The sequence below is a fragment of the Lacerta agilis genome, chromosome Z, assembly GCF_009819535.1.
Source record: "Lacerta agilis isolate rLacAgi1 chromosome Z, rLacAgi1.pri, whole genome shotgun sequence".
Lineage (NCBI taxonomy): Eukaryota > Metazoa > Chordata > Lepidosauria > Squamata > Lacertidae > Lacerta > Lacerta agilis.
Genome location: NC_046331.1, coordinates 18,755,802 through 18,781,365, shown reverse-complemented (window position 1 = coordinate 18,781,365; position 25,564 = coordinate 18,755,802). Strand labels below are relative to the sequence as shown.

The window sequence follows — 25,564 nt, the reverse complement described above, 5'->3', positions numbered from 1 at the left end:
TTTATTCCAAGAAAAGGAGTCGGTTTTTATGCATCCAGTTGCTTAAAGCTGCATAATATTAATATCTGCTATATTCCTGCCTCCCCCCTCAGATATATTCCGGGCCTCCCGAGGACAATGCTGCACCCCCAGTGCCTCCTCCCCGGGTAGCCACTCGACGGCACAAACCCATCACCATCTCCAAGCGCCCTCTGCGGGAGAGGCCTGTCTTCTTTGGAGGCTCCGTGGAAGAAAGTGAAGGTGAGTGGGGCTGATCCTGGTAACTGCTTCCTCAGTCTCCATCCTTTCATGTGGGGCTGCACTGGAGCTCACTTGTTCATTTTGTTCAGAGAGCAACAGCAGCTGCTGCTTCACAAGGGTAAAACCCCCTCGCACTATTTGCTGTAAAAAAATATTGCATGCATGAGGACTACACATCCCATAATACTCTGAATCAGGAAGCATTATCCCCACACAGACTATAGCTGCCCCCCCCATATGTACCTTTGATGGACTGCCCTTAAAATTTCCTTGGAGCCCACCAAAGCCTCAAATACCTGCAAATATCTTTTGTTGTTTTGTTTTAACTTGCTAGTGGTTTTCTGTCATTTTTAAAACAACAACAACAACAATCTGCAATGGGTTTAGCCTATTAGTCTATTAACTACAAGAAATTCTTGCTCTGAAACATAAGAACCTAAGAAGAGGCTGCTGGATCAGACCAATGGCCCATCTAGTCTAGCTTCCTGTTCTCACAGTGGCGAATCATATGCCCCCTGGGAAAAGGATTTGGGCACAAAAGCACACTCCCCTCCTGATGTTTCCAGCAGCTGGGATTCAGATGCATTGCATACCATCTCAGTACTATTTAATTCTTCATCTTCTAACATTGTGTATGCCATCAAATGCCAACAGTGCCCTTCAGCTCTCTATATTGGACAAACAGGCCAAACACTATGCCAAAGGATAAATGGACATAAATCTGACATCAGGAATCACAAGACAGAGAAACCAGTAGGAGAACACTTCAATCTCCCAGGACATTCTATACAAGATCTCAAAGTACCTGTCTTATTACAAAAGAATTTCAGAAATTTCTGGAAAGAGAAGTTGCTGAATTGCAACTTATTACTAAACTTAAAACCATGGAGAGACCTAGTCTGAATAGATACATGGGATTCTTATCTCATTATACATGACAAAGCTATCTTTAGCCATCTCACCCCTTGCCTTTTCCTGTAAGACCAATTGCAGTCGTTAACAGTCGTCAACAGGTTTTCCACACCTATCAGCCAATCACCCATTCCCACTACCCTTCAGAGTAATACCCCTCTCCACTCTCTCACTATATATAAGGGTCTGGTGACTTCTATTTTAGTGTATCTGAAGAATTGTGCATGCACACAAAAGCTCATACCAAGAACAAACTTAGTTGGTCTCTAAGGTGCTACTGGAAGGATTTTTTGTTTGTTTGTTTGTTTCTACTGTAGAACAGTTGCTGTGCTGATCCTGTTTTTGCTCATAAAGAGTTGTCTCCAACTTGGTTGGTGTGATTTACTGCTGGCTTGCTCCTGACAGTAACATAGTTTAACTCTGTGCTCCATGAAGAAGGCCTTTTCTTTTAGCTGTCCTGAATCTTCCAGCATTCAGTTTATTCGGATGTCAATGAGTTTGCATTATGAGCAGAGGGGGACTTTTCTCTATCCACTTTCTCCAGGCCATGCATAATTTTATAAACTTCTATCATGCCTTCCATTTTACTTGCCTTTTCTCTAAAATGAAAAGCCCCAAATGCTTCAGACTTTATTCATAGGGGAGTCACTTCATCCCATTGATAATTTCGGCTGCCCTTTTCTGAATCAACTTAAGTCAATCCCAGCAACTCTTTGGATCTTGGCTGGGAAAACACTGAGATGTGCCTCTCCCTTGCATCTTGGTGATTCCGAGCTCTCAGTTAAGTATGCCTTGTCCGAGAATCAGCAGCTTTGCAAATCCAGAGGTGCAAAGTGATTCCATTCAGTAAATGGGTCCAAAGTGCCAAGATGGCTTGTTAACAAGCACTGCGGCTTTGTGCCACTGTGTGCGTCATGCAAAAACGATGGCTGGTGCTTCTACTAAATCACTGATCAGTTTGCCACCCGGAGGGCAAACCACTGTGAGAGCCTAATTGGTCGGCAACCCAGGGAGATTCAGAGCAATAGAATGAGTCATAGCCTGAAAAAGCACCAGTGGCCACCCTCTTGTCACAGATGGATGTGCACTTTGGGTCCCCCCTCCCACTTTTTTGCATCAAATGAAAGGTTTTGGAGGATCTTGGCAAGGCCTTATCTCCCGACCAGAGTACTCCTATTATCTGCCAATTTTGCAAAGTGTATTGGTGGGGACGGATAAGGCGAGCTCATCTTTTCTTCTCCCTTTCCTGAATTTTGTTTTTAACTTTGGTGCGCCATCGTGCCTGTTAAGGGAGCACTGGTTAATTCTTCTCCTTGTTATGTATTCAGTTGATCACCCCACCCTTCGTCCCAGAAGGGGAGAACAGTCCAGCAAAACATCAACAGCAGCAATAAATGCATTTTAAAAACAGTTGCAGACATTCCAAAAAACCAATCACATTCTATCAAGCCAGCAAGCAGCTCCAGGGTTTGCCAGGACACTGGTGCAGCCTGCTGACCTCTGTCCCACACGGGTGGGTGCTGCATATTTCAGGGTTGTTGTCAAAATATTATCCACGGATCCCTTTTAGAACAAAGAGTCCCCATAACCACCAAGCCCAAGTACATGCAAATGAAATGACTGCATATTCTTACCCTTCTTTGGCCCTACCTCCCTTTTATGGTCCCTGCCCCCTCTGTTCCCTTTTTTGTATCATTTTTTTCAGACTGGAAGTCTCTTGGGACAGGGACCATGCCCTCTGATATATTATGGAGTGCTTTGTGTAAGATCCAGGAGAGGTAAAAGAAAGTACTCCTTCAAGCAGCATAGTGTTGGAACCATGGAACTCGCTGCCACAGCAGGCAGTGATGGCCACCAACTTGGATGGCTTTAAAAGAGGATTGGGCAAATTCATGGAGGAGGAGAGGGCTATTGATAGCTACTAGCCACAGTGGCTATGTTCTGCCCTCCAGTTTTTGCATGGACCTTTCTGCTTTCCCTTATCATTTCAAAACCAAGTGTGGTTCATGTGCACTGTCGTTTTCACTAATCAGAAGTCAGCCCCGAACCCAACCATGGTTTGCAAACCTAACCATGGTTACAAAGTGTAGGTTAACACTGCTAAATTTGGTTAACTGAAACACTAGTGAACATGAAATGTTGGTTGCTATACTTGGTCCCAAAACTGCATTATACTGGGTCAGGACATTGGCCCCTGTTCGGTATTTTTTACGCTGACCTGCAGCAGTGGCTCTCCAGGACTTCAGACAGTAGACTCCCCCAGCCCTACCTGGGAATGCCAGTGGGGATTGAACCCTAGAACCTTCCACTTGCAAGTCAGATGCTCTTCCACTGAGCAGTGGCAGGCCACATGGGTGGTGATGGCTACTCAAGCATGACATTTTAGCCTTTGATCATAGAGTCCTGTGAATGTGGCAACAGAACTCCATTTGAGTTTTGCTACATGTTAAGAGGGGCGCAGCAGAAGGGCCAATGTGGATGTTTGTGGAAACATCATCTCTCTCAAAAAATAAAATAAAAAATTGATGGTACAGTGGCAGTGTTGCATCACATAGCTGAAGGCCAAGAATTAAAACGAGCAGGCAAAAATTAGGTTATTGAAAAGGTTGATGAAGCAGTTGGAGAATTCATTATTGCAATAATTCTATTTGAACATGATGGATTCAGAAGCGGTGGTAAAATAGTTAGCAGCAGGTTAAGATTTCAATACTTAATTTTTTGTTAATTCAGTCCTAGTTCTAATGTTTATTGTGGTATTTATACAAAAGCCTCTTTTTAGCCACACAGTCAACAAAATTCTCATGGACTTCAGAGGGAGGAATAAAATCTTGCACATAGAAACTTAGCTTCCTGGAGAAGCTTTCTAGTTGAACGCTCTTTTACGATAACACTGGCTTTCCGTACGTAGGAATTTTTGCAAGCAGTTTGGAGTTATTTAGTCCAGGAAGGACTGTCACATACAATTTTGCTGAATGAGTAAATCTATTCCTTCATTGTCCAGCTTCCTATCCTATCTCCATGTAGTAATGACTGAGCGTATGTATATTGATATATTTTCTTTTCCTAAGAAAGGCCAAAAGTTGTGATAAGCACATTAGAAAGGCCTGTTGGATCAGACCAAGAACCCAGTGGCCAACCAAGGGAAACCCACAAGCACGACCTGAGCACAAGAGCCCTCTCTCCTCCTCCTGCTGCTGCTGCTTCCAGCAACTGCTATTCAGAGGCATTGCTACCTCCAACCATGGAGGCAGAGCATAGCCCCCATCATGGCTAGTTGCCATTGATAGCCCTTTCCTCTGCGAATTTATCCAGTCCACTTTTAAAGCCATTCAACTTGGTGGCCATTGCTGCCTCTTGTGGGAGTGAGTTTTCCATACTCCTGTGGGAGTGAGTACCATACTTTAACTGTGCGCTGCATGCAGACGTACTTCTTTCTTTCTTCTCTGCCCCTGAATCTTCCCACATTCAGCTTTGTTGGATGCCCACGAGTTCCAGTGTGATATAACCGTGGCCCAAAGTACATAGAATTGTGCAGCTGTCACTTAACTTGCATCTCCTCCAGTGTTTCCCTGGTAACATTTAGCTAAAGATTATGTGGTATATGACATTTTGGCACTCCAGTTCCCAAACTCGCTGCTCCCATTTCATAGACTGCTGGTTGCATTTTTGCTAAGCATTACCAGGGACACACTGTATGTAGCAGGCCAGAACTTGGTGACAGCCATTAATTCCTCCTGAAATGCAATCTCTGAGCCATGGTGAAGGCACCAAGTTTTATTCCCATGGAGCACACTTCATAAATAACTGAAGATTGTCAGCTGCGTAACTGAGAAATGATCTCCACATTGGAGAAAATCAGGCCGACCAGGCTGAAACTTAATGCCACCTGTGAATTAAGGAGAACAATCACATTGAAGGCTAGCAACAGTACTAGGAGCTTCTACATGGAACGTTATAAGAACAGCCTACTCAGTCAGTGAGTGACCCATCTAGTACAACATCCTGTTCTCACAGGGGCCAACCAAGTGCCTGTGGGAAATCCGCAAGCAGCATTCAAGCACATGACAAACTCCCCTCCTGCAGTTTTCAGCAACTGGGTTTCAGAAGCACCACTGCCTCTGACGACAGAGGCAGAGCATAGTCATCGTGGCTAATAGCAATTAATAAGCACCTCCTTCTCCACAAATTTGCCCAGTCCTCTTTTTAAAGCCATCTAGGTTGGTGGCCATCACTGCTTCCTGGGGGAGCCGGCTCCATAGTATAACCATGCATTATTCTTCCTGAGCCTTCCAACATTCAGCTTTATAAGATGTCCACGAGATCTTGTGTTGTGGTGGGGAGAGGGGCTTTCCCTTAACCACTTTCCCCACCCCATGCATTATTGTATAAACTTTTGTCATGTCGCTTCTTTGTCACCTTTTCTCTAAAAGAAAAAGTCCCTGATGCTGTAACATTTCCTCACTCCCCCCCTTGTCACTGTGAGCTTGACTTTCTGGACTCAGTTGAGAACACACAGCCATGATTTCTGCCAGATGTTTTCTGCAACTAGGAAATGGCTTGTGTCTATCTCTTAAGCTTGTTGGTAGGTAGGGCAACTTTTCATCATGCGATGCACTAGAGACCAATGTGCTGCTGGGCCTTTATTTTGGTTTATAACGCCCTAAACCACTCAGGGACTGTGTTATGTCAGAGACCCCCTTCCCCCTTGAAATCTACCTCTGGTCCCTGTGCTCAGTTGATAATACCTCACTGTCTGTCCCATGTAGTCAATAGAGAGGCCTTCAGGACACTTAGACTATCCTATGTAACAAAAGAAAGCTCACTCTTGTGGCGGAGGGGCTGTGATGCTTTAGGATCATGGTGTTGGAACTGCCCTGTCATGCAACCATTTGGGGAAGTGGTCTTCCTCGAGGTAGGGGTCATTACCAGTCACCTAGCTCATATGACCCCTGCCTTAGCTTTGCTCTTCATCAGAAGGGATAATAACCAAAGTATCCAATATAAACAGCTGCCAGCCTTGATTTTGGCTGCAGAACTTGTGGATCACTGAAAAGGGGTCTCTCCTACAAAAGATGGGTGACATAGCAAAATGTGGGACATAGCGTTGTCCATCTACAAGCATGCTGTAGAAGGCAAAATGAAAGGGAGACAGATTTGATAAACCGTGTGGCTTCCTTTTGTTGTGGGAAATCTCCCATGCCACCATGTCCATTCTCCAGGTAGGACTTTGCAAATAAACAGAGACCAAAATCCATAAAGCAAAATGACCCATGAGAATGATATTTTATTTCCTGATGCTCCCAATGTAATTGGGTGGGTGCGGGGCGGGGCGGGGCGGGGGGAGTCAAGAGATGCACATAGACTATATCAAGATCATATATACCGGTAGTTTTTCTGAACGCTCTTAAGACAAATAACTTTATATTTTGCTTCATTAAGAGTCTGCACAGTTATTACACATTATAAGCCGCCCAGAGTGGCTGGGTATAAATAATGAAATTATTATTATTACATTATGCATATACATTTATCAGAGATTACCCTTTTAACTTAACACTTAAGGAGACACTTTTCCATTACCTCAACAGTAGTCTCAACCACTTTTTCCATCTTACAGATGCCAGCTCACGTAAACATTGGGCATTCCATACATCAGCCTTAGTCTTACTCAGACATAGACAGTGTTCCTTCAAACCTTTATCACTATGTAAATGGTACAGCTATTCCTCTGAGAATTCCAGCCCATCAGATATTGGAAGTGTATGAAATACATTGTGCTATGTTCATCTATGTAAAATTAAAGGAAATCGTTTTTTTAAAAATCATTTTTTAAGGATACTGTCAGCAGTATTCTGGAGCTCTGTCTCCTTGGTGATTTAAAAAAAAAGGTTTTAAATATTTTTTGAAAAGGGAAAGCCAAAAAATAATACCCTTTCACTGTCCCAAGCCCATCTCACAACGGAATTAGCAATATAGGCAATAAAAACCAGACGCTTCCAATTCTAAGCTTTCGGTGCCTATTGAAATAATAATAAAAAAATTGCTCAGTAGCACCTTAGAGACCAAGCAAGTTTGTTCTGGGCATAAGCTTTTGTGTGCATGCACACTTCTTCAGATAGCATACATACATCTGGGTCACAGCATTCCTAGCAAAACATAACATGGGATAAAATAAATAATGCAGAAAAGGGACCCAAATGGATTTCTTGAAGGCCGAAGCTTGTTTACACATCATTGGAACACAAAGTTCCAAGACAGTGTTCTCTGTTACACTTTGTTCTTGCCCGTTTGAATTTCTGGTGGAATCAATTAAATGAGTTTAGCATTCTAATTAAAATACATAATATATATTTGCCTTTCGCCTGTTGTGGAATTTATTGCTCTTGTATTGTAATCCTGAAAAGCAACAGACACACAATGTGAACACAGCACAGTGACACTCAACATAGGAAGCTGCCCTATACTGAGTCAGGCCATTGGGTGCACCTCAGTCAGTGTTGTCTACACTGACTAGCAGCAGCTCCTTTAGCTTTCAGTTGGTGGTGGGATGTGTCTCTCCCAGCCTACCTTGGAGATGCCATTTGGGATACAACCTGTGGCATTTTGCATTTGAAGCAGGCACTCTGCCACTGGGATACAGCTCATCCACTAAAAATAAAGTAATAGTCCAGTCTTCATGGTTCTGAGTCACGGGCTGATTTGCATAGTCAGACCAATGGGCCCATCCAGCTCAGTGTTGTCCACACTGACTGACAGTGACTATCCAGGATTTCTGCCCTACCTGGCAATGCCATTGGGGTTGAAACCTGGGAGCTTCTGCTTGCCAGGCAGATGCTCTTCCACCGAGATATGGCTGCTCCCTCAAGAAATCACATGCCAATATATTGCTTTCGTCTGTCGAAACAAATCCTTTAAACAAGTTCAATAAATGTGGTCATTGTTTGGGTCCCCTTTAGCAGAGGATGGCGGCTTCCACAACCTCAACGGCACAATGCTTCCTGGCTGCACAGAGGCCCCCAGGCCACTCCAGCGCAGTAGACTGCCCTTGCAGAGGCCAGGGGAGGCTGATACCAGAAGGCCCAGCGCAGAAAGCAGGTCGGAGCAGTGTGCAGATGTGGATGTGGGGAGACTGGTCTCCAGGCTCCAGGACAGCGGGCAGAAGCCCCCCAGCAAAGCAGCGAATGGCATCATGCCTGTGACAGAGTCCCTGAAGGCCTCCACACTGCACGCTAAGAGGCCTGCTCCCAGACTAGGGCCAGGCTGCAAGGAAGGTGAGTCCACGTGTTCTTTGTCACCTGTCATCTTCTTCTGCTGCAGAAGTGAATGTACCTGCCTGATGTCAATACAGCAAAGAAGGCATACTTTGCTGCCTCCATTGCAGTGGCGTAGCAAGGGATTTGTGATTTGTTTGCAAAGCATTTTGAGGATAAAATTGCTTGTATTCACCAAGATCTTGACTCTGCTGTTATAGCAGATGAATCTCATGGGGTGTCCAGAGCACAGTCTAGTCCTGTTGTGTTGGATGAGTCTCAGTTGGTAAGGCTCGAGGATGTGGACAAGGTGCTCGGATCAGTCAGGGCAACCACTTGCGCTCTAGACCCTTGCCCCTCTTGGCTGATAAAAGCCAGCAGGGAGGGAACAACTGGCTGGACCAGGGAGGTGATCAATGCCTCTTTACAGGAGGGGTGGTCCAAGCCAGTTTGAAGGAGGCAGTGGCAAAACCACTCCTTAAGAAACATTCCCCAGATTGGGAAAACCTAACTAACTACCGGCCAGTTGCTAATTTCCCTTTCCTGAGCATGGTTCTGGAGCGAGTGGTTGCAGACCAGATCCAGGCACTTTTGGAAGAAACTGATTCTCAGGACTGCAATACCTCAAGGACCGCCTCTTTCCATATGAACCTATCATCTTCTGAGGCCCTTCTTTATGTGCCTCCTCCTTGAGAGGTGCAGAGGGTGGCAACACGAGAACGGGCCTTTTCTGCAGTGCCTCCCCGTCTGTGGAATGCTCTCCCCCAGGGAAGTTTGCCTGGTGCATTCATTATACACCTTTTGGCGTCATGCAAAAACGTTCCTTTTAAACCAGGCCTTTGGTTGATTTGATTGACATCCTATACCCTTTTAAAATGTTTTTTTTTTGGGGGGGGGGTGTTATTGGGTTGTTTTATTTTGATAATGTATTTTGTTGCTTTATATTTTGATTTTATTCTGTGAGCCGTCCTGAGACCTCTGGGTATAGGGTGGTATATAAATTCAATAAATAATAATAATAATAATAATAATAATAATAATAATAATAATGTTGTGCAGAACTTGCTAACTAAGTTTTTGGGGTTACTGTGACCCAAGTTGCAGCTGCATACGTTTGTAAGCAACCCGGAGGTGGCTGGACTTAACGGCAATCTCGTGTTAAGGACCTTTACAGGACCTTTTTCCTCCCTGAAGCAGATTTGCAGAAAGTTTTGAGGGCACAATGTCAGTGGCATTTTTTAAAAGAAAAAAAGCCCCCAGTTTGATGCTTGGCTCGCACGCCAGGCCACCAGAGTGAGAGATGAGTGGCACTGAAATATGTTCCTCTTTCTAAGTAACTTTTATTATTTATTCCTGCCCTTTCTGACTATTGCAATCTGTACACAGCAAAGGAACTTTTGCTGTGTTTCCTCTTTTCCTCTTGTTGCTGGCTTTTGCATATTTTATTGTGTTAAAATTAATAAAAAATTGGTTACATGCCACCCTACTCTCTGAGTGGTGAGAGATTCCAGGAGTCCCAGGCGCTTTCTCAGAGTTCGGTTTCCTTAGAATGTGGGTCAGCAGAAACAGTGATGGATATGCAGTTTTATTTACACGTATTTGCAACCTGAGCCTAAGATGGAACGGCTCTCAGCATTAACACCCCAACAGATCTTTCCTCTCCATTAGTCACAGCTTTGGATCCAGCACGGAGCTATGTTTCTCCAGGTTCAAGCTCAGCTCACACAAACTATGCTGGCTTTTGTTCTCTCCTACCTGACAGCTGGTGTGTGTGAGTGTGTTTGTGTGTGCGCACGTGCATGCGTGTAGGAAAGGCTCACCCTTTAGCCTAAAGGGCACCATCCGTTAGTCGTAGCTCATCCTTTTGGGATGCTGTTCATGGTGCTTAACTAGCTGGCTACAACTGTTGACCAGACAAAGGTGCTGGTTTGGTTAGCTTGCTCTCATACCCTTCACAGATACAGGAACCCAAGGATTATAAGGAACTCAGGGCATAATGCAGACTGTCACAACCCCACATCAAATGGAATTAAACTGTTGTAGTAAGTTGCTTGAGGAGCGTGTTCTGCAGTTGCAAGCAGAGCTTGACAGGTCATGCTATTTATCATCTCTTACTGAATTCACATGGAATTGTAAGTCCCTTCCGTCCAGTTTCTGCATTAAGCTAATATTTATTTTAAAATAGGAGAAGTGCAATTGTGTTCTGTTCTGCATATTAGTCCAAGAGGTGCAAATTAGATTAAAAATACAGGCGAAATGAAATGATCTTTCCCTCCTTAGTTTCAAGGTCTGTGAGATTTGGTGTTACAGGTAATTTACGACTCAACATAATTGCACTGTTATAATTATATTAGGTTAATGACACAATATGTGTTTTTTTTAAAAAAAAAAAACCTGTGCAACCAGTTAGAGCCCATATCACTTTTGTGTTGCCTTACATGGTGGGGGATTGTTGACCCCCCCATGACTTTTTGTGCAAGTGTATTTTTTTCTGGTAAAAGAAAGAGTTCTCTATGGAGACATGATTATTAGCATTTTCCCTTTCAAATGGAACAGTGCTTAATAACATTTACCATATATTTTATTGGTATGTCTTCCTGGGTGGTATCTCCTGCCAACCTAGCAGTTCAAAAGCACGTCAAAGTGCAAGTAGATAAATAGATACCGCTCTGGTGGGAAGGTAAACGGCGTTTCCGTGTGCTGCTCTGGTTCGCCAGAAGCGGCTTAGTCATGCTGGCCACATGACCCGGAAGCTGTACACCGGCTCCCTCGGCCAATAAAGCAAGATGAGCGCCGCAACCCCAGAGTCATCTACGACTGGACCTAATGGTCAGGTCTTCCTTTACCTTTACCTGGGTGGTATGCTGAATCCTGATGGCTCCTTCCTTGAAGGTTTTCAAAGACACCTGTCAGGGGTTCTTCAGTTGTGATTCCTGCATTTCAGGGGGTTGCAGGAGATGACCCTGGGGGGTCCATTTCAACTCTACATTCCTATTATTCTGTGATTCAGTATGATTTTTCTTTCGATGGAAGGTTAAGAAGCAGGATTGTGGCCCGTAGATTGCATGTTGTCCTTGCTTGTTAAGAACCAAAGAGGAGCCAAACCACTGTCCCACCCTGAACTTTTTCTCTCAAAAGTTCCCAGGTGACATTTTGAGCTGGGACTCCCTTTGACATACAAAGCCTCACACACAGTCTTCTGAACTTTACTCAGTATTTCTCAAACCTGTGCTGGAAATTCACCACACTGGTTTCCACTTCTTCCTTTTATTTTTAAATTGAGTTTTTTTTTCAAGTAAACAAAAATTACACGGTAACAAGCAAGTTGCATAGGACAGGGCTTAACTATGAATTTAGTCCTTGGGGATACACAGAAAAAAGAGGAAATCCAAACAATCATGAAAGAAGATAATACATAGATTTTAAGCTAGGGTTCAAAAATCGTTTAGGTATAATTCTAGAACATAAGTGGGGCTGATCCCTGTTGTCCAAAACATATTTAACAAATGGAGACCAAGTAACTGAGAACGTTGTTTTAGATATACAGGATATAAATGCATCATTCTTCGCAGCTGCCATTCTTTGCTTCAAAGTATTATTATAGCATAGAAGTAAAGCAGTCTCAAAAGTGAAAAAGTGTGATCATAGCTCAGCTTTCCTGATCTTTGCCCTCACTTAAAAATTGACAAAGCAAATAAAGTTTCAGTTAGTTTTGCTTGTTCATCTGCTTATTTTTTAATGTAAAAAATGATTTTTCTACCAATTTACAGCATCCTGAACTTGCAAAGCAGGATGTGATGAATATGGTGCTGGAAAATCTGGGGTTCATTTAACTGAAATCTATTTTTTTTTTGTTTACAAATCTCAGCTTCGAAAAGTCTTGCAACTTCCAAATCCGGAAGTGAATTATTCAACATCTGCCTTTTCAGTTCTTGTGCTAGTGACAACACCTTAGATTATATACCTATTTAAAATTTCAAAATGCTCTTCTTGCATTGGATAATTTTTTCATTTCTCTTCTGGTGCAGGTCTCATGCCCTCACCCTTCGGAATGGTAGTCAGGAGAAGCTAGGGGGTTCTTTAATTTGTTTTGGCAATGCGGGAGTTCTTGGATAACCCCATCTCCCCTGACTCTGCTGGGGCATAAAAGAGGCAATGAGATACTTAAAATCCGCACCACACACTGCCTCTGAGCTGTTGGTGTAGAAGGGAGAGCGGGGAAGATATTTTAGGCATCTGCGTGCACTTATTTTTCTAATATGCTTAAGGTGTAGAACTGCGTGTTTTTAAACAACACACAAACAAAAACCACCACCTTTGGGCTGCATTTGCACACAGTGCTAATCCAATGTTTAGTGAAAAGGTGAAGAACCTGCAGTCTTGCATTTAAAAAAAATTAAAAAAATACACTTGCCGCTTTCAGGTATGATCTTATGAACAAGTCATATGTTTTTGTTAGAAGACCACCAGTTTCACATTGAGTTCTTTTCAAAACTCTCAGGTTGATGCCATTTGTCCCCAGAGATTTGTCAGTTTTTAATCTGTCAACAAGGTTTAAAAATTCCGCCTCTTTTCATCGCTGTTGGCATCAGTTCCTCAGACTCCTTCCTGTGAAATTTTGTTCAGGTGCAGGAATGGTCCCTACATCTTTCACACAGAAGACAGATACAAATATTGCTTCTGTGCAATCTCCTTTGAGACATAGCAGCCTGGAGAAGGTCACTGTTATAAACTGATGTCATCTTTAAACCTTGAAGATTGAGGTTGTACCCATTCTCAATCCAGACAGGCTGAAGGATGACTTAAACGTTTGGGGCCATTCCTCTTGCTAGTCAAACCAATCATATTTAGCATTATCCTGCTGTATTGCTCTCTCCAGATCACAAATGGATTTAGATGAAATCATAATCAGTTTTTTCATCTTTCATTTGTTGTACAAAAGCACATCAGAAGAGTCTGCTGGATCACGCCAGCAGCCCATCTAGCCCAGGATCCCATTCTCACAGTGATTAAGCAGTTCCCAATAGTAAGAGCAACACTGTTCCCTCCTGTGTCTTCCAGCACCTGGAATTCAGAAGGATTGCTGCTTCCAACTGTGGAGGCAGAGGATAGCCATCCTGGCCATTGCTAGCCCTCTCCTCCTCCATGAATTTGCCTAATCCTCTTTTAAAGCCATCTAAGTTGTTGGCCATCACTGCCTCCTGTGGAAGCGAGTTCCATAGTTTAACTTGGCCCTGCATGCACTGCATGTCATTTCTTTTATGTGTCCTGCATCCTCCAAACTTCAGCTTCATTGGATGTCTATGAGTTCTAGTCTTATGAGAGAGGGAAATAAACTTTCCTCTCTCTACTTTTTTCAGCCCATGCATAACTTCATAAACTTCTACAATATATCATCTTGTCTCTCCCTTGCCTGTTCTCCAAACTAAAAAGCCCCAAACGATGCAGCCTTTCTTCCTAGGGGAGTCTCTCCATACCCTTGATCATTCTGGTTGCACCTTTTCCGAACCTTTTCCAACTCTACAATGTCCTTTTTGAGGTGAGGTGACCCAAACAATGTAGAGTACTCCAAATGCGGCCACACCATAGATTTTGTATAATGGCATTAGGATAATGCTTCTGTTAATAACCTCAAGCTCTCACCATGGGGTGAGCTGTAACTCAAGCCAAATAAACGTTCATGTGATTCCTGCATTGCAAGAGTTTGAATTAGATAAGCCTTTGAACCCCTTCCAGCGCAAAGTTCTGTGATTCTGTGTGTGTTTTGGGACCGTTTTGTGTCATCCTTGTGTATAATAAATGATATTTTGTTCGTAAACCAATACCAGTTCACACTGCATCATAAATTAGACATGGGATCTTGTCTCTTTTCAAGCTTGAGGATAAACCACTTCAAGCGTCCATTTAAGATGTCCCCTTTTGAAGTGTTCCCTTCTTTGTTGAGTGGCCTGTCAGCTGATGAACTGCCTTGTGAGGTTTGAAGTCCGATTAATCCAATTGAATTTAGAAGAGCCCAGTTGTTGTTTTTCAAAACGCTGTTGTGCTTAGTGAAGACAATAATTTATTAACCAACTTTAACTTTAGATCTGCCAGTTGGGATGGTCAGCAAACATTGATATTGAAGCAAACTCGTTTTCATAGAATTGTAGAGTTGGAAGGGATGCTAAGAGTCATCTAGTCCAAGCAATGCAGGAATCACAGCTAAAGAATCTTCAACAGAAGACCATCCAACCTCTGCTTAAAAACCTCCAATGGAATGTCTACCACCTTCTGAGGGAGTTCGTTCCACAGCTGAACAGCTCTTACCATAACAAAATACTTTCTGATGTTTAGTCAGAATCTTCATTATTTTACTGTGTATTCATTGGTACTGATCCTCCTCTCTGGAGCAGCAGAAAACAAGCTGGCTCCGTGGGACAGCCCTTCAGATATTTGAAAGTGGCTCTCATATCTCTTCTCAGTCTCCTCTTCTCCAGGCTAAACATACCCAGGTCCATCAACCATCCCTCATCAGGCTTGGATTCCAGACCCTTGATCATCTTGGTCGCCCTCCTCTGCACACCTTCCAGCTTGTCAATATTTTTCTTAAATTGTGATGCCCAAAACAGACCCCAGGTGGGGTCTGACCAAGGCAGAATAGAGCAATGCAACACTTCCCTTGATCTTGGCTTTTTAATCAAGATGTACAGTCGTACCTTGGTTTTCAAACAGCTTAGTTCTTGAACATTTTGGCTCCCAAATACCACAAACCTGGAAGCTGAATGTCCAACGGGGCTTCTATGGCTTCTGATTGGCTGCAGGAGCTTTTGACAGCCAATCAGAAGCCACACTTTGGTTTCCAAATGTTTTGGAACGGACTTCTGGAATGGTTTCTGTTCAACTTCCAAGGTACGACTGTAGTAGAAAACGTGTGCCAGAGTTTTTCTTATAAGGAGGATGGAGAAGGGGAAGCATTTTCAACAGGATTGTGATGGCATGTAGCCAGTAATTACGAAGAAAGATATTACATGCCAAATGGTGCAGACTTCATTATGTCACTTGGCCATCTATGAGTGGGACAATTTGTACAAAACAACACAATAGTTTATAACAAGATTCTGTAATGGTGTTGTGCTTTTTTGTTTCCTAATTAGAAACTTGCTCAGGTTATTGAAATGAATGCAGACTTGTCCATTATGTAGAGCAGAGCTTTCCAAATTTTTCATCTTGGCAACACACTTTTTAGGCATGCATCATTTTGCAACACAGTAATTCAGTTTTGCATCATTTGTGACACAATCATTCAGTTTTCCTAGCAAACTGGAGGTTAAGCTAGCCCCTTTCCAGCCCTGGGAAAAGCATGGGGAGCGTTCGCATGACACACCTACACACTGCAGCCGACACACTAACATGTCGTGACACACAGCTTAGAAAGCTAATGTGTAGAGGCTTAAATGAACCAGTCTATACTTTAAATCTGTACTGTGTTTTGCATTTCCATTCCTAGTACTGTTGCCACATCCAGCTTAGGAACTTGGATGATTCAGCTAAACTCTACAGTAACTTCATTTGTTGATTGATTGATTGATTGATTGATTGGATTGACTTCATGAAATTGATATACCGCTTGATTGTAGAAAACCAGAAAGAAAGAAAGAAAGAAGTTATTAGTAAAAGCAAAACGTTAAAAAAAATAAACTAGTAATTAATTCATCTTCTAAATATCTGGATAGGCTTGTCTGAACAAGAATGCTTTTAGCAGATGCCAAAAAAGAGTACATTGAAGGCACTTGTCTGATATCAGTAGGCAGGGAGTTCTGAAGTGTGGGTGCCTCCACACTAAAATATTGATTTCTTACAAATGTGGATTGAGCATCATTATTCCCTTTCATGATTAACGGTGCTTTGTTACTTTCCTACTCAGGTGAATACGAAGGCTTTGCTAAAGCACGATCACCTGGAGAGAAGCCGGTGATAACACGTCCTCCAGTGAGACCACCGGATCCTCCATGCAAAGCCCCGGCAGCTCATAAGGCGGAGGCCGCCTCTGTGTGAGTAGCAAAGCAAGACACATTGAAGGAGATAAATGGCCTGGCAGGATGCTCCAGAAGGCATAGGAATAACAAAGCAAAAGTCTCAGTATATCCTCAGAAACCTTCCTGGTATAAACTTCAGGCTTCCTTTCCTCTTCCCCCTTATGCACATGAATGCACCTGTAAAGGTAAAGGGACCCTTGACCATTAGGTCCAGTCACGGATGATTTCCAGGGGATTTGGGGGTAAAGGTAAAGGGACCCCTGACCATTAGGTCCAGTCGCGAATGACTCTGGGGTTGTGGCGCTCATCTCGCCTTACTGGCCGAGGGAGCCGGCGTACAGCTTCCAGGTCACGTTGCCAGCATGACTAAGCCGCTTCTGGCGAACCAGAGTAGCGCACGGAAACACCATTTACCTTCCCGCCGGAGCGGTACCTATTTATCTACTTGCACTGCGTGCTTTCAAACTGCTAGGCTGGCAGGAGCAGGGACCGAACAACAGAAGCTCACCCCGTTGCGGGGATTTGAACCGCCAACCTTTTGATCGGCAAGCCCTAGGCTCTGTGGTTTAACCCACAGCACCACCCGCGTCCCAGAATGCACCTTACTGGTGTACAGTTGCATCATATTTGCAATTTCAACCACAGATGGTTGAGGGCCAGCTTTTTGAAATTGTGCAAGTTAAATACCAAACAAAGCAGAGAGCTTAAAAACTCTTTTTGTGTTGTGTCTGCTTGGGGTTACCTGGAACATAAAGGGCTTTGAAGCTCTCTGCTTTGCTTGGGGGCGGCATGAGCCTCCTCAGTGCATGAGCTGAGGGAGTATTGGGGTTTCTCTCTCTCCCCCCCCTCTCTTTGCTAGATGTGGGGTAGCTCCAAGGGTTTGGGTATACACGATTTTCCTGTGCACATGGAACCCTTTGAACTGAACCCCACATAAATTGCAATTGTACTGCAAATCGAGCAGTTAATGTGCATAGCAACTGGCCACTGTGCAAATTCACCTGATGTCAGGGAACTGTCCCCGGCTCAGCACAGGGTGGTGGAAGGGCTCTCAGGATGCTACAGAGAGCCTCAGCCCCACCTGACCAGTAGCACCTCCTCATCCAGTGGAGGGAGCAGCGAGGTCTCCATTGGGGCTGAGGGGCAGGCAGCTCGGGAGCTGGTGAGCCGAGGCTCTGGGGATGTTGGAGAGACCCTGCACTCCTCTCACTCAGTGGGCTAGGAGGAAGACACGCTATTTCCGTTGCCCCAAGTATGCAGAGGGGTGAAACGAAAAGAAGGGATGTGGATATTTCGTATACCAAAACTCTTATGTTGGGGTCAAAACCGGAAGGGACCACTCCCAGATTCTGCAAACAGTTGATACAGACATGAACTTTTTAGCTCTGCACTGTACATAGTATGCACAATAAAACTGCTAAAGAAACGGCTGGAGTTTTGCCTGGTTTCTCATGAGCAACCTCCAAGGACCTTACACCTGACCTCATGGAAGAGGGAGTTATGTACATTTTCCAGTCAATATGCATAATCTCCAACATGCTTTGGGGAAAATGTACATATATTGACTGGATTTTGTACATCCTCCAGTTGCTATGCATAAACTCCAACAGGCATGTTGACCAGAGAGTGTAGAAATGCACGTACTGATTTAGATGTTGGGGATTATGCGTAGTGGCTGGAAAACATACAAAATTCAGTTGATATATTCCCTAAGGCCTTTTGGAGAGTGTGTCTGCTGAGCAGGAAATGTGCAAAATTCCCTCTTCCTGAAAGAATTATGTCCATGTTCTTCATGAGGCCTTGTGAATGTGCATAGTGGTCGGTTATGTATATTAACCACTGAACTTACATTCCCCTGAGCATTTCCTAAGTTAAATGCACATAAATTATACTGGGCTCTTGGTTATTGGACCACCCCATTCTTAGTTTAGTAAGAAAAGCAAACTAAAACCTTTCTCAGAAATAGCTCTGAAGGAAAATTACATACAGACATCATAAATACATACATATACACCTGCCACTCAAGAAAGGTGCAGTGGGTTTGGCAGCTAACCTTGCTGTAACATGTCTTGGGGGGAGGGGGGGAGAGATGTTCCAAAGAGTGAATAATCTGCCATTCCTTATGAGAGGTTGAGGAATGATGTTGACAGCTGTCTGACTAGCTCATCGCCTTCTGCTTCTGCATTTACGCTGCCTCTCTGACTGTAACACAAGTGACATACTTTGCATACTGCAAATCAAGGCAAAGATGGTTTGCAAACTGATACCCGTTGTTCCGTTTCAGTCTCTCTGCATGTCAGTGGCAGACCTGCGAATCCCCTGAGGGTCCTTAGTGTGTGCATCCTGCATGTGTCCTTTGCACGTATGTCACATATCCACAAAGCTAGGCAGCACACTCAGGGAGCATGCACACACGCACATATCTATTAGGGTTGCCATATGTCCTCTTTTTCAAGGACATGTCCTCTTTTTCATGGGTTGCCCTAGCAATCCGTAGTTAAAAGAAGAAGTCGGCAAACATGTCCTCTTTTTTGCTCTTCAAAATATGGCGACCCTAGATCTGTGCCTTGGCAATTCAGATTCTGCACCAAGGAAAACAATTCACCATAAACATGTGTATCAATAGAGCATAATTGTTTTGCTAGTTCTGTGGAGAAGTGTGGCGTTGCAGGGGCTTCAATCTTATTTGACTACCCAACAAGCTTCCCACACTTTGGCAGGTATCACCCACCCCCTTTTCAAGCTGGTCTTTGCAATCATCAGGCTAGAAGCTTGCCCTTATTCAAAAATAAAATCAGAAAAACAGGCTTACACCAAGCTAACCTGCACACTCCTCTCCACTTTGTGTGCTCCTATGGACTTTGAGAGTGAATCTAAATCTGCCTCTCTTCACTCAAAGGTAATTTTTTGCTGGTTTTCAGGTGAGTCCTTGAAACAATAGCCTTCCTCTCCTAGGATTAAGATGAAAGAAGCATTTGGGGGGGGTGAAGGATATGGGAGGGATATTAAAAGCTGTTTTACAGTAGAAGGAACTTCTTCGGGAGATGATAGCTTTTGGAAGTTTTAAAGCAGAGTGTGGATGGCCATCAGTCATGGATGCCTTAGTTGAGATTCCTGCATTGCAGGGGGTTGGACTAGATGGCATTTGAGGTCCATTCCAACTCCACAATTCTATGATTCTATTAGTGGCCCCATTTTCTTCCATGCAGAGAGGCCACTCAAGCTCAGTAGTATTAGTGGGGACTGTATTGGCCAACCATGGTTCTTTCCTGACCTTTCCCATTTACCTAACTTAACTTAACTTGAGAGTGTTTGCCTAAAGATCTGTTGCTTCATCAAATGAAATGAAAATGAATGTTCTGTGCTGGTTCCTTCTGCAGGGTGGCCTCCAGGACAAAGTTTTTTGAGACAGCTTCCTTCAGGAGAGGGAGGTAAGGCAGTTCATTCAGACTTGCAGTAGGTAACATCCCATCACAGAGTGGTCAGAGTGGTTATAGTGTCGGACTAGGGACCTGGGAGAGCAGAGTTCAGAATCCCTACTCTGTCATGAATCTCATTTGGGTGACCTTGGACCAGCTGTTGCCTCTCTCAGACTAACCTACTTTTAAATGGGGAGGGGGAGAACCACGTATGTTCCTTGGAGTAAAGGTGGGATTTAAGTGTGGCAAATAATTAAAAAGTTGGGAATAGAGTAGTTGCTTTAGAAGACAGTAATCAGGCATCCGAACAACATGACCATCCAACAAAGTTGATGTTGAAGAATCATTGCTTCGATACTGGCGGTCTTTGCTTCTTCCAGTACACTGGCATTAGTTTGCCTGTCTTCCCAAGTGATACATAAAAATTTTTGCAGACACAGTTGACAGAATCTTTTGAGGAGTTGGAGATGGTGTTTGTAAGTGTTCCATGTTTCACAAGCATACAGTTAAGTTGGTAGTACAATAGCTATGAAAACAAGAATTTTGGTTTCCCTGCACTTTGATCAAGATTTTGGCATTGATGTCGGCCCTTGTGGAAAGATAACTGCCCAGGTAGGAAAGTGATCGAAAGGGAGAAATGAGCTAAGAGGATGACATGTTTGGCAAATCCTCTCAACGTGATCAGCTCCTCCTGCCCTGAAACCTATGTCCCCACTATGGAAGGATTGGCCTCCACAGTCACTTACAGACTCACTGCTAAGACCATGTTCATAGAAGACAATATTACTCAGCTGTGAGTGATCGCTAAAGAAGAACAACCCCACTTGGCCATGAAACTCATTTGGGTGACCCTGAGCCAATCATTCACTTTCAAGGTTGCTGTGAAGAACAAATGGGGAGGTGAGACCCTTTCCTTGAGGAAAGATGGGATATAATTGTAATAAATAAGAATAAATTATGGGGATCCTAAAGATATACCATTGGAATGCAGCCTGGGTTGTTTGTGGAACCTGCTTGTGTAGTTCCAGGACAAAGGTTAGGGATTTGGGGTGTTTCGATGTTGTTGTTTTAGCACATAATATATTCCCTCCTTCCTCTAAATATTTTTTTTTTACCCTACCTTTCCTCTGAAACCACTTGAGGCAGCTATCACTCTTAGGCACCAATGTACAAATTCTTGTTCTGCGATTCAGGAGGAGCTATCTAGTCATTGGCTGCCTTGCAGATTCCTAATACTAATATTATTATTAACCCACCCTTCACCCTAAAGTCACAGGGCAAGTTGTAACGTTAAAACACTATGCAAGAAACAGCTTAAGGCAACTTAGAATCACAGAATTAAAGTGGGTCCTAATAATAGACGTCTCAAGAGCCCAAGAGTCTGTTGGTGCCAAGCACAGCAGATGTTAGGGTTGCTTCAGGGTTCCATGTTCTGGCTTGCCAGACGGGGTAGCTGCCATGATGAAGTAGCATATACTCTGGCTTAGGCTGCATCCACATAGCAGTTTATTCCATTTTCACGACTTCGCTAACTGTTAATTTCCACATTGTGCTTGAGCTTTTGCACGGCACAAAAGCCACTTATTTATAAGAAACATTGGAATGCTGCTTTGTCATAAATAAGCAGTATAGAGCAATAAAAATATAAAAAGTTATTCTTTTTAAAAAAAAAGTTAGAAACAGACAACAGTTAATCATGGTGGAAGGATACATTCTTATTGGCCCACAGAACATAAACGTTTTTGGCAGCTGTTTAAACGTCGGCACAGAAGGTGCCTGATGAATCTCCAGTAGCAGAGAATTCCAGAGAACTTGGCCAATGATACTAAATGCTCGGTTTCTCATAGTCGTGAAATGAACCTCACCAACTCAGGAAATTAGCAGTGATGCTCCTGCAGACAACCTCAGTGACTGAGCTAGGATATTATAATGGTTCGGGCAGTCTGTGAGGGCATACCCTGGACTTCTGAAAATATAGCAGAATTAGCAAGGTTAGTGATATTCCCATGTTATTTGCACACTTATTTTTCCTTGCAGCAAATAATGCGGAAATGAGCATTAAACTTTTGCTGTATTCTGCTATATTTCCAGAAGTGGCTTTTATGTCCCGCGAAAGCTCCAGTATAATGCAGAAATTAACACTTAACGATGTAGTAATGAAAACTACAAAATAAACCACTGTGTGGGTGCAGCCTTAAAGTCACCAATGCTGCAATGGTGCTACTCTGCTATCCTAACTTCACTGTGCTGTTCTAACTCTTTTTTTTTGCACCAGCCGATGGGATTTAGTTCCATCTCCTTCACTTGCCCTGCCTCCTAGCTGGCTTTACCCAAGGTTTAGGGTTACATTGTGAATGAGCAAGTTTTAGTTTATTTATTTGTATGAGAATCAGTGATTGTGTAGGGGTTAGAGTGTCGGACTGGTACTTGGGAGACAAGGGTTCAAATCCCTGCTCGGCCATGAAGCTCACTAGGTGACCTTGGGGGCCAGTCACTATATCTCTTAGCCCAACCTACCTCACAGGGTTGTTATGTGGATAAACTGGGGGAGAGGAGAACTATGTACGCCATCTGGAGCACCTCGTATAGAAAACGTGGGATACAAAGGCAAATAATGCTTGCTCGCTTGCTTGCTCACTCACTTCCATGCTTCCTTTTGCAGCTCTTCATCACCACAAGGCAGGCTCCCCAGTGATGAGACCTGAAGGATTAATGGTAAGCTGGGGGGGCAGGATGGGGGGCTTAGAAGAAGCAGGCAATTGTTCAATGGAATCCTGAGTTCTGGGGGTGTTTGTAGGTATGATGATTCCCTCTCAGCTGCGTCCTAAAGTGGTACAGTCCCAGCATGTCCACATGGGGGGGCCAGCAATCCTTTTGAGTCCATGGGCACCAAAGCCATCCAGGGAGACTCTGTAACTGCAATGCAGCATTCAGGTGTCAGACAATAACACTCCCTTTTAACCAGGTCTCTGGCTTTTAATGGTCTAGGGTCTTTTAGAGTGGGTTTGATTTTTGTTTTGCTCTCCTCATTCAAAATTATTTATTAACAAACGAAATAAACCAAAGATAAAATACACACATAAAGAATTACTGGTATTGTTACAGAAGTTTGAAAGCACCATCAGGTTTGACATTATCGTTGAACTTCTTGTTGCAAAACATTACAAAAATAGTACTAAAATACCATTATTTCCCATATACTTGTTAGGCTGGTTTACATGTAAGAATTGTAATGTTGGTTTAATCACCAATCACTATGGACCAATTTTTCTCAGTCCATTCAGACATAGTAGGAGATATGCTCCCCCCCCCGCCCCATTTTTTTTTAGCTATTATGATCTTACCATCGATTATAAACTTATAACTTGGTTATTCTCTGATCTGAATCTCACACCCATTTTCCCATATAGATATCCTGGTTCTGATCCAAGTGACAGAATCTTACAATAATGCCTTCATCCAAATGGGAGAAATATTTCCCCCCGGTTTTAATATATGAGTGTATTTGACCTTTTTTATAAGCTGCTTTGAGTTGCCAGTGGATAAAAAAGTGATGAATAATTTTAATATTATGAAAAATGCTTTCTTTTGGCCTGATTTCAGTGGAGAGAGAGGCAGTGTGTGTTTGGGGGGAGGGAACCATGGAAGACGTCTTTGAGGCAGGTACACCCACAGCCAGCACATTGGCAAGCCCCTTTGCTGCATTGCACGACATTCTTGGTGGTGTTCATAGATTCCTTGAATTGTAGAGGTGGAAGGGATTCCAATCCCCTGCAGTGCAGAAATCACAGTTATATTGTTATGCAGTTTGAACTAACTAACTCTCTCTCTCTCTCTCTCTCTCTCTCTCTCTCTCTCTCTCTCTCTCTCTCTCTCTCTCTCTCTCTCTCCCCCCCCCCCCCCCCCCCCAAGACTTGTATGTCTGATCCTGGCTGGTTCCAGAGAGATTTGCCACAGCCCCTCCTCCAGTTCTCCCTCTCCTGGTTTGTGAGTCTTGCTGCGTAGATCAGCTCTCCTTCCAAGATCTCGTCGTTGAAGCATACCGTTCTGAATAGTTTCCTAAGAGAATAAGTCCATCTTGCCATCGGTTTCCGAAAGTAGCTCCTCCTTTCCTTTCCTTCTTTCTTGCTTCCTCCATGTTTCTACTCTTTCCTGTATCCAAGAACACTTGTTTGTTTCCCTTTGGGATGTTTGGGAGAAGTTGGAATGCCACAGCTGGCCAAGGAAGAGAGTTGGGGTGTGTGTGTGTGCGAACAGTTTTATCCACCCTGTTCCACATCCCTTTAATGTGGCAAGGTGGTCCCACCCCAAGATTTATGTACAGGGCTATGGGGGAGCACCAGTTTTTAACGCACTGGCTGTCTTAAGACAAATCACTCTGTGCATTGTGGGGGACGGGGTGTGGGGAGATGGACGCTCCTTTCTAAATCCTTTTCAGGAATGCGAAGACATTTCCAAGCGGGGGTTCTCCCCCCACAGCAAAGCACTGAAGAATGAACCTTTTGATTTTCTGCAGTGGAGCAGAGAGTAATTTTGGTGGTTATGCTGCCTCTGCATCTTCTGCTTGGCCTCCCCAGGTGGAAAGCAGCCCCCTGCCATTGTGCATTGGAAGGAGACAGGACCACCCTGTACAGTTTTCATTCCACCCCGGAGCAGACACCAACTTCATCATCGACGTGCCTCTCTAACTCTGGTCTCCTGGGGAGGAGGTAGAGGTACTTTCAACATTTCAGCAGAGATGTTCATTTTCCTGGTTCTGGGAATGCACCATGGTTCTCCGTCCTATGTCTTGTGTTTCTCAGGAGTGTGGTCAAAAGCACTCCTTCGGATTCTGTGGCTTTGAAGAACTGGCTTCCCATCACAACACACAAAGGTTTCTGAGGACCAAAGCACAAAGTATCAAGGCAGACCAAGCAACATCTTTTCTTTGTTTAAATAATAATCAAAACTCAGTTTATATTGAATGTTAGAATCTTTGCCGATTCACATGTCTCCTGTAAAAAATATATAAAAACCACTCTCTGGCTTCCCTTACTTCCTAAAAACAAAATAAAAACACCCTGGGCACCCAAACACTGCCGACAACTCTGCCTTTTTTTCAAACACAGCCTTTCTTAGGGCTGAAGGATCTTCAAAATGTGGTTGAAGGACACAACAGCAAGAAAGCTGTCCGGAGGGTGGCAACACAAGTACGGGCCTTCTCTGCAGTGGCTCACCATTTGTGGAATGCTCTCCCCAGGGAACTTTGCCTGGCGCCTTCATTATATACCTTTCGGTGCCAGGCAAAAACGTTCCTTTTTAACCAGTCTTTTGGTTGATTAAATTGACATCCTATGGCCTTTTAAAATGTGGTTCTTTTGGGGGGTGTTATTGGGTTGTTTTTACTTTGATTATATATATTGTGGTTTTATATTTTGATTTTGTCCTGTGAATCGCCCTGAGACTTCTGGGTATAGGGTGGTATATTAACTAACTAACTAACTGCTGTAAATAACTAAATAACTAAATAAATAAATAACTGCGGGCAGAAGAGATTGACATGCAAAGTAGAAACATTTCCATCTCAATCCGGTTGCTGCACACAATCTCTCCATGGGTACAATTCAGCTACTTTTCTTTCATCAGCTTTACCAAAGCCTTAAGCTAGTAGGAAGCAGGGAAGGGCCTTCTAAGCAGCAGGAACACTTTGTATTTAAGATAGACAGGCCAAACCTTTTACAAACATGCC

General features: G+C 43.6%; 1 protein-coding gene across 2 annotated transcripts in view; it reads left to right on the top strand.

Annotated features, from left to right (window-relative positions):
* Positions 1-24,853, top strand: part of OPHN1 (oligophrenin 1) — a 125,996-nt gene extending 101,143 nt beyond the window's left edge. For both annotated transcript variants that reach the window (XM_033137449.1, XM_033137450.1), the window contains 6 exons: positions 93-240; positions 8,109-8,423; positions 16,306-16,432; positions 19,798-19,848; positions 22,499-22,551; positions 23,749-24,853. In XM_033137449.1, the coding sequence (XP_032993340.1) occupies positions 93-240; positions 8,109-8,423; positions 16,306-16,432; positions 19,798-19,848; positions 22,499-22,541 (684 nt within the window). In that variant the 3' untranslated portion in view covers positions 22,542-22,551; positions 23,749-24,853. The remainder of the gene's footprint in view (positions 1-92; positions 241-8,108; positions 8,424-16,305; positions 16,433-19,797; positions 19,849-22,498; positions 22,552-23,748) is intronic.
* The last annotated feature ends 711 nt before the right edge of the window (positions 24,854-25,564 follow it).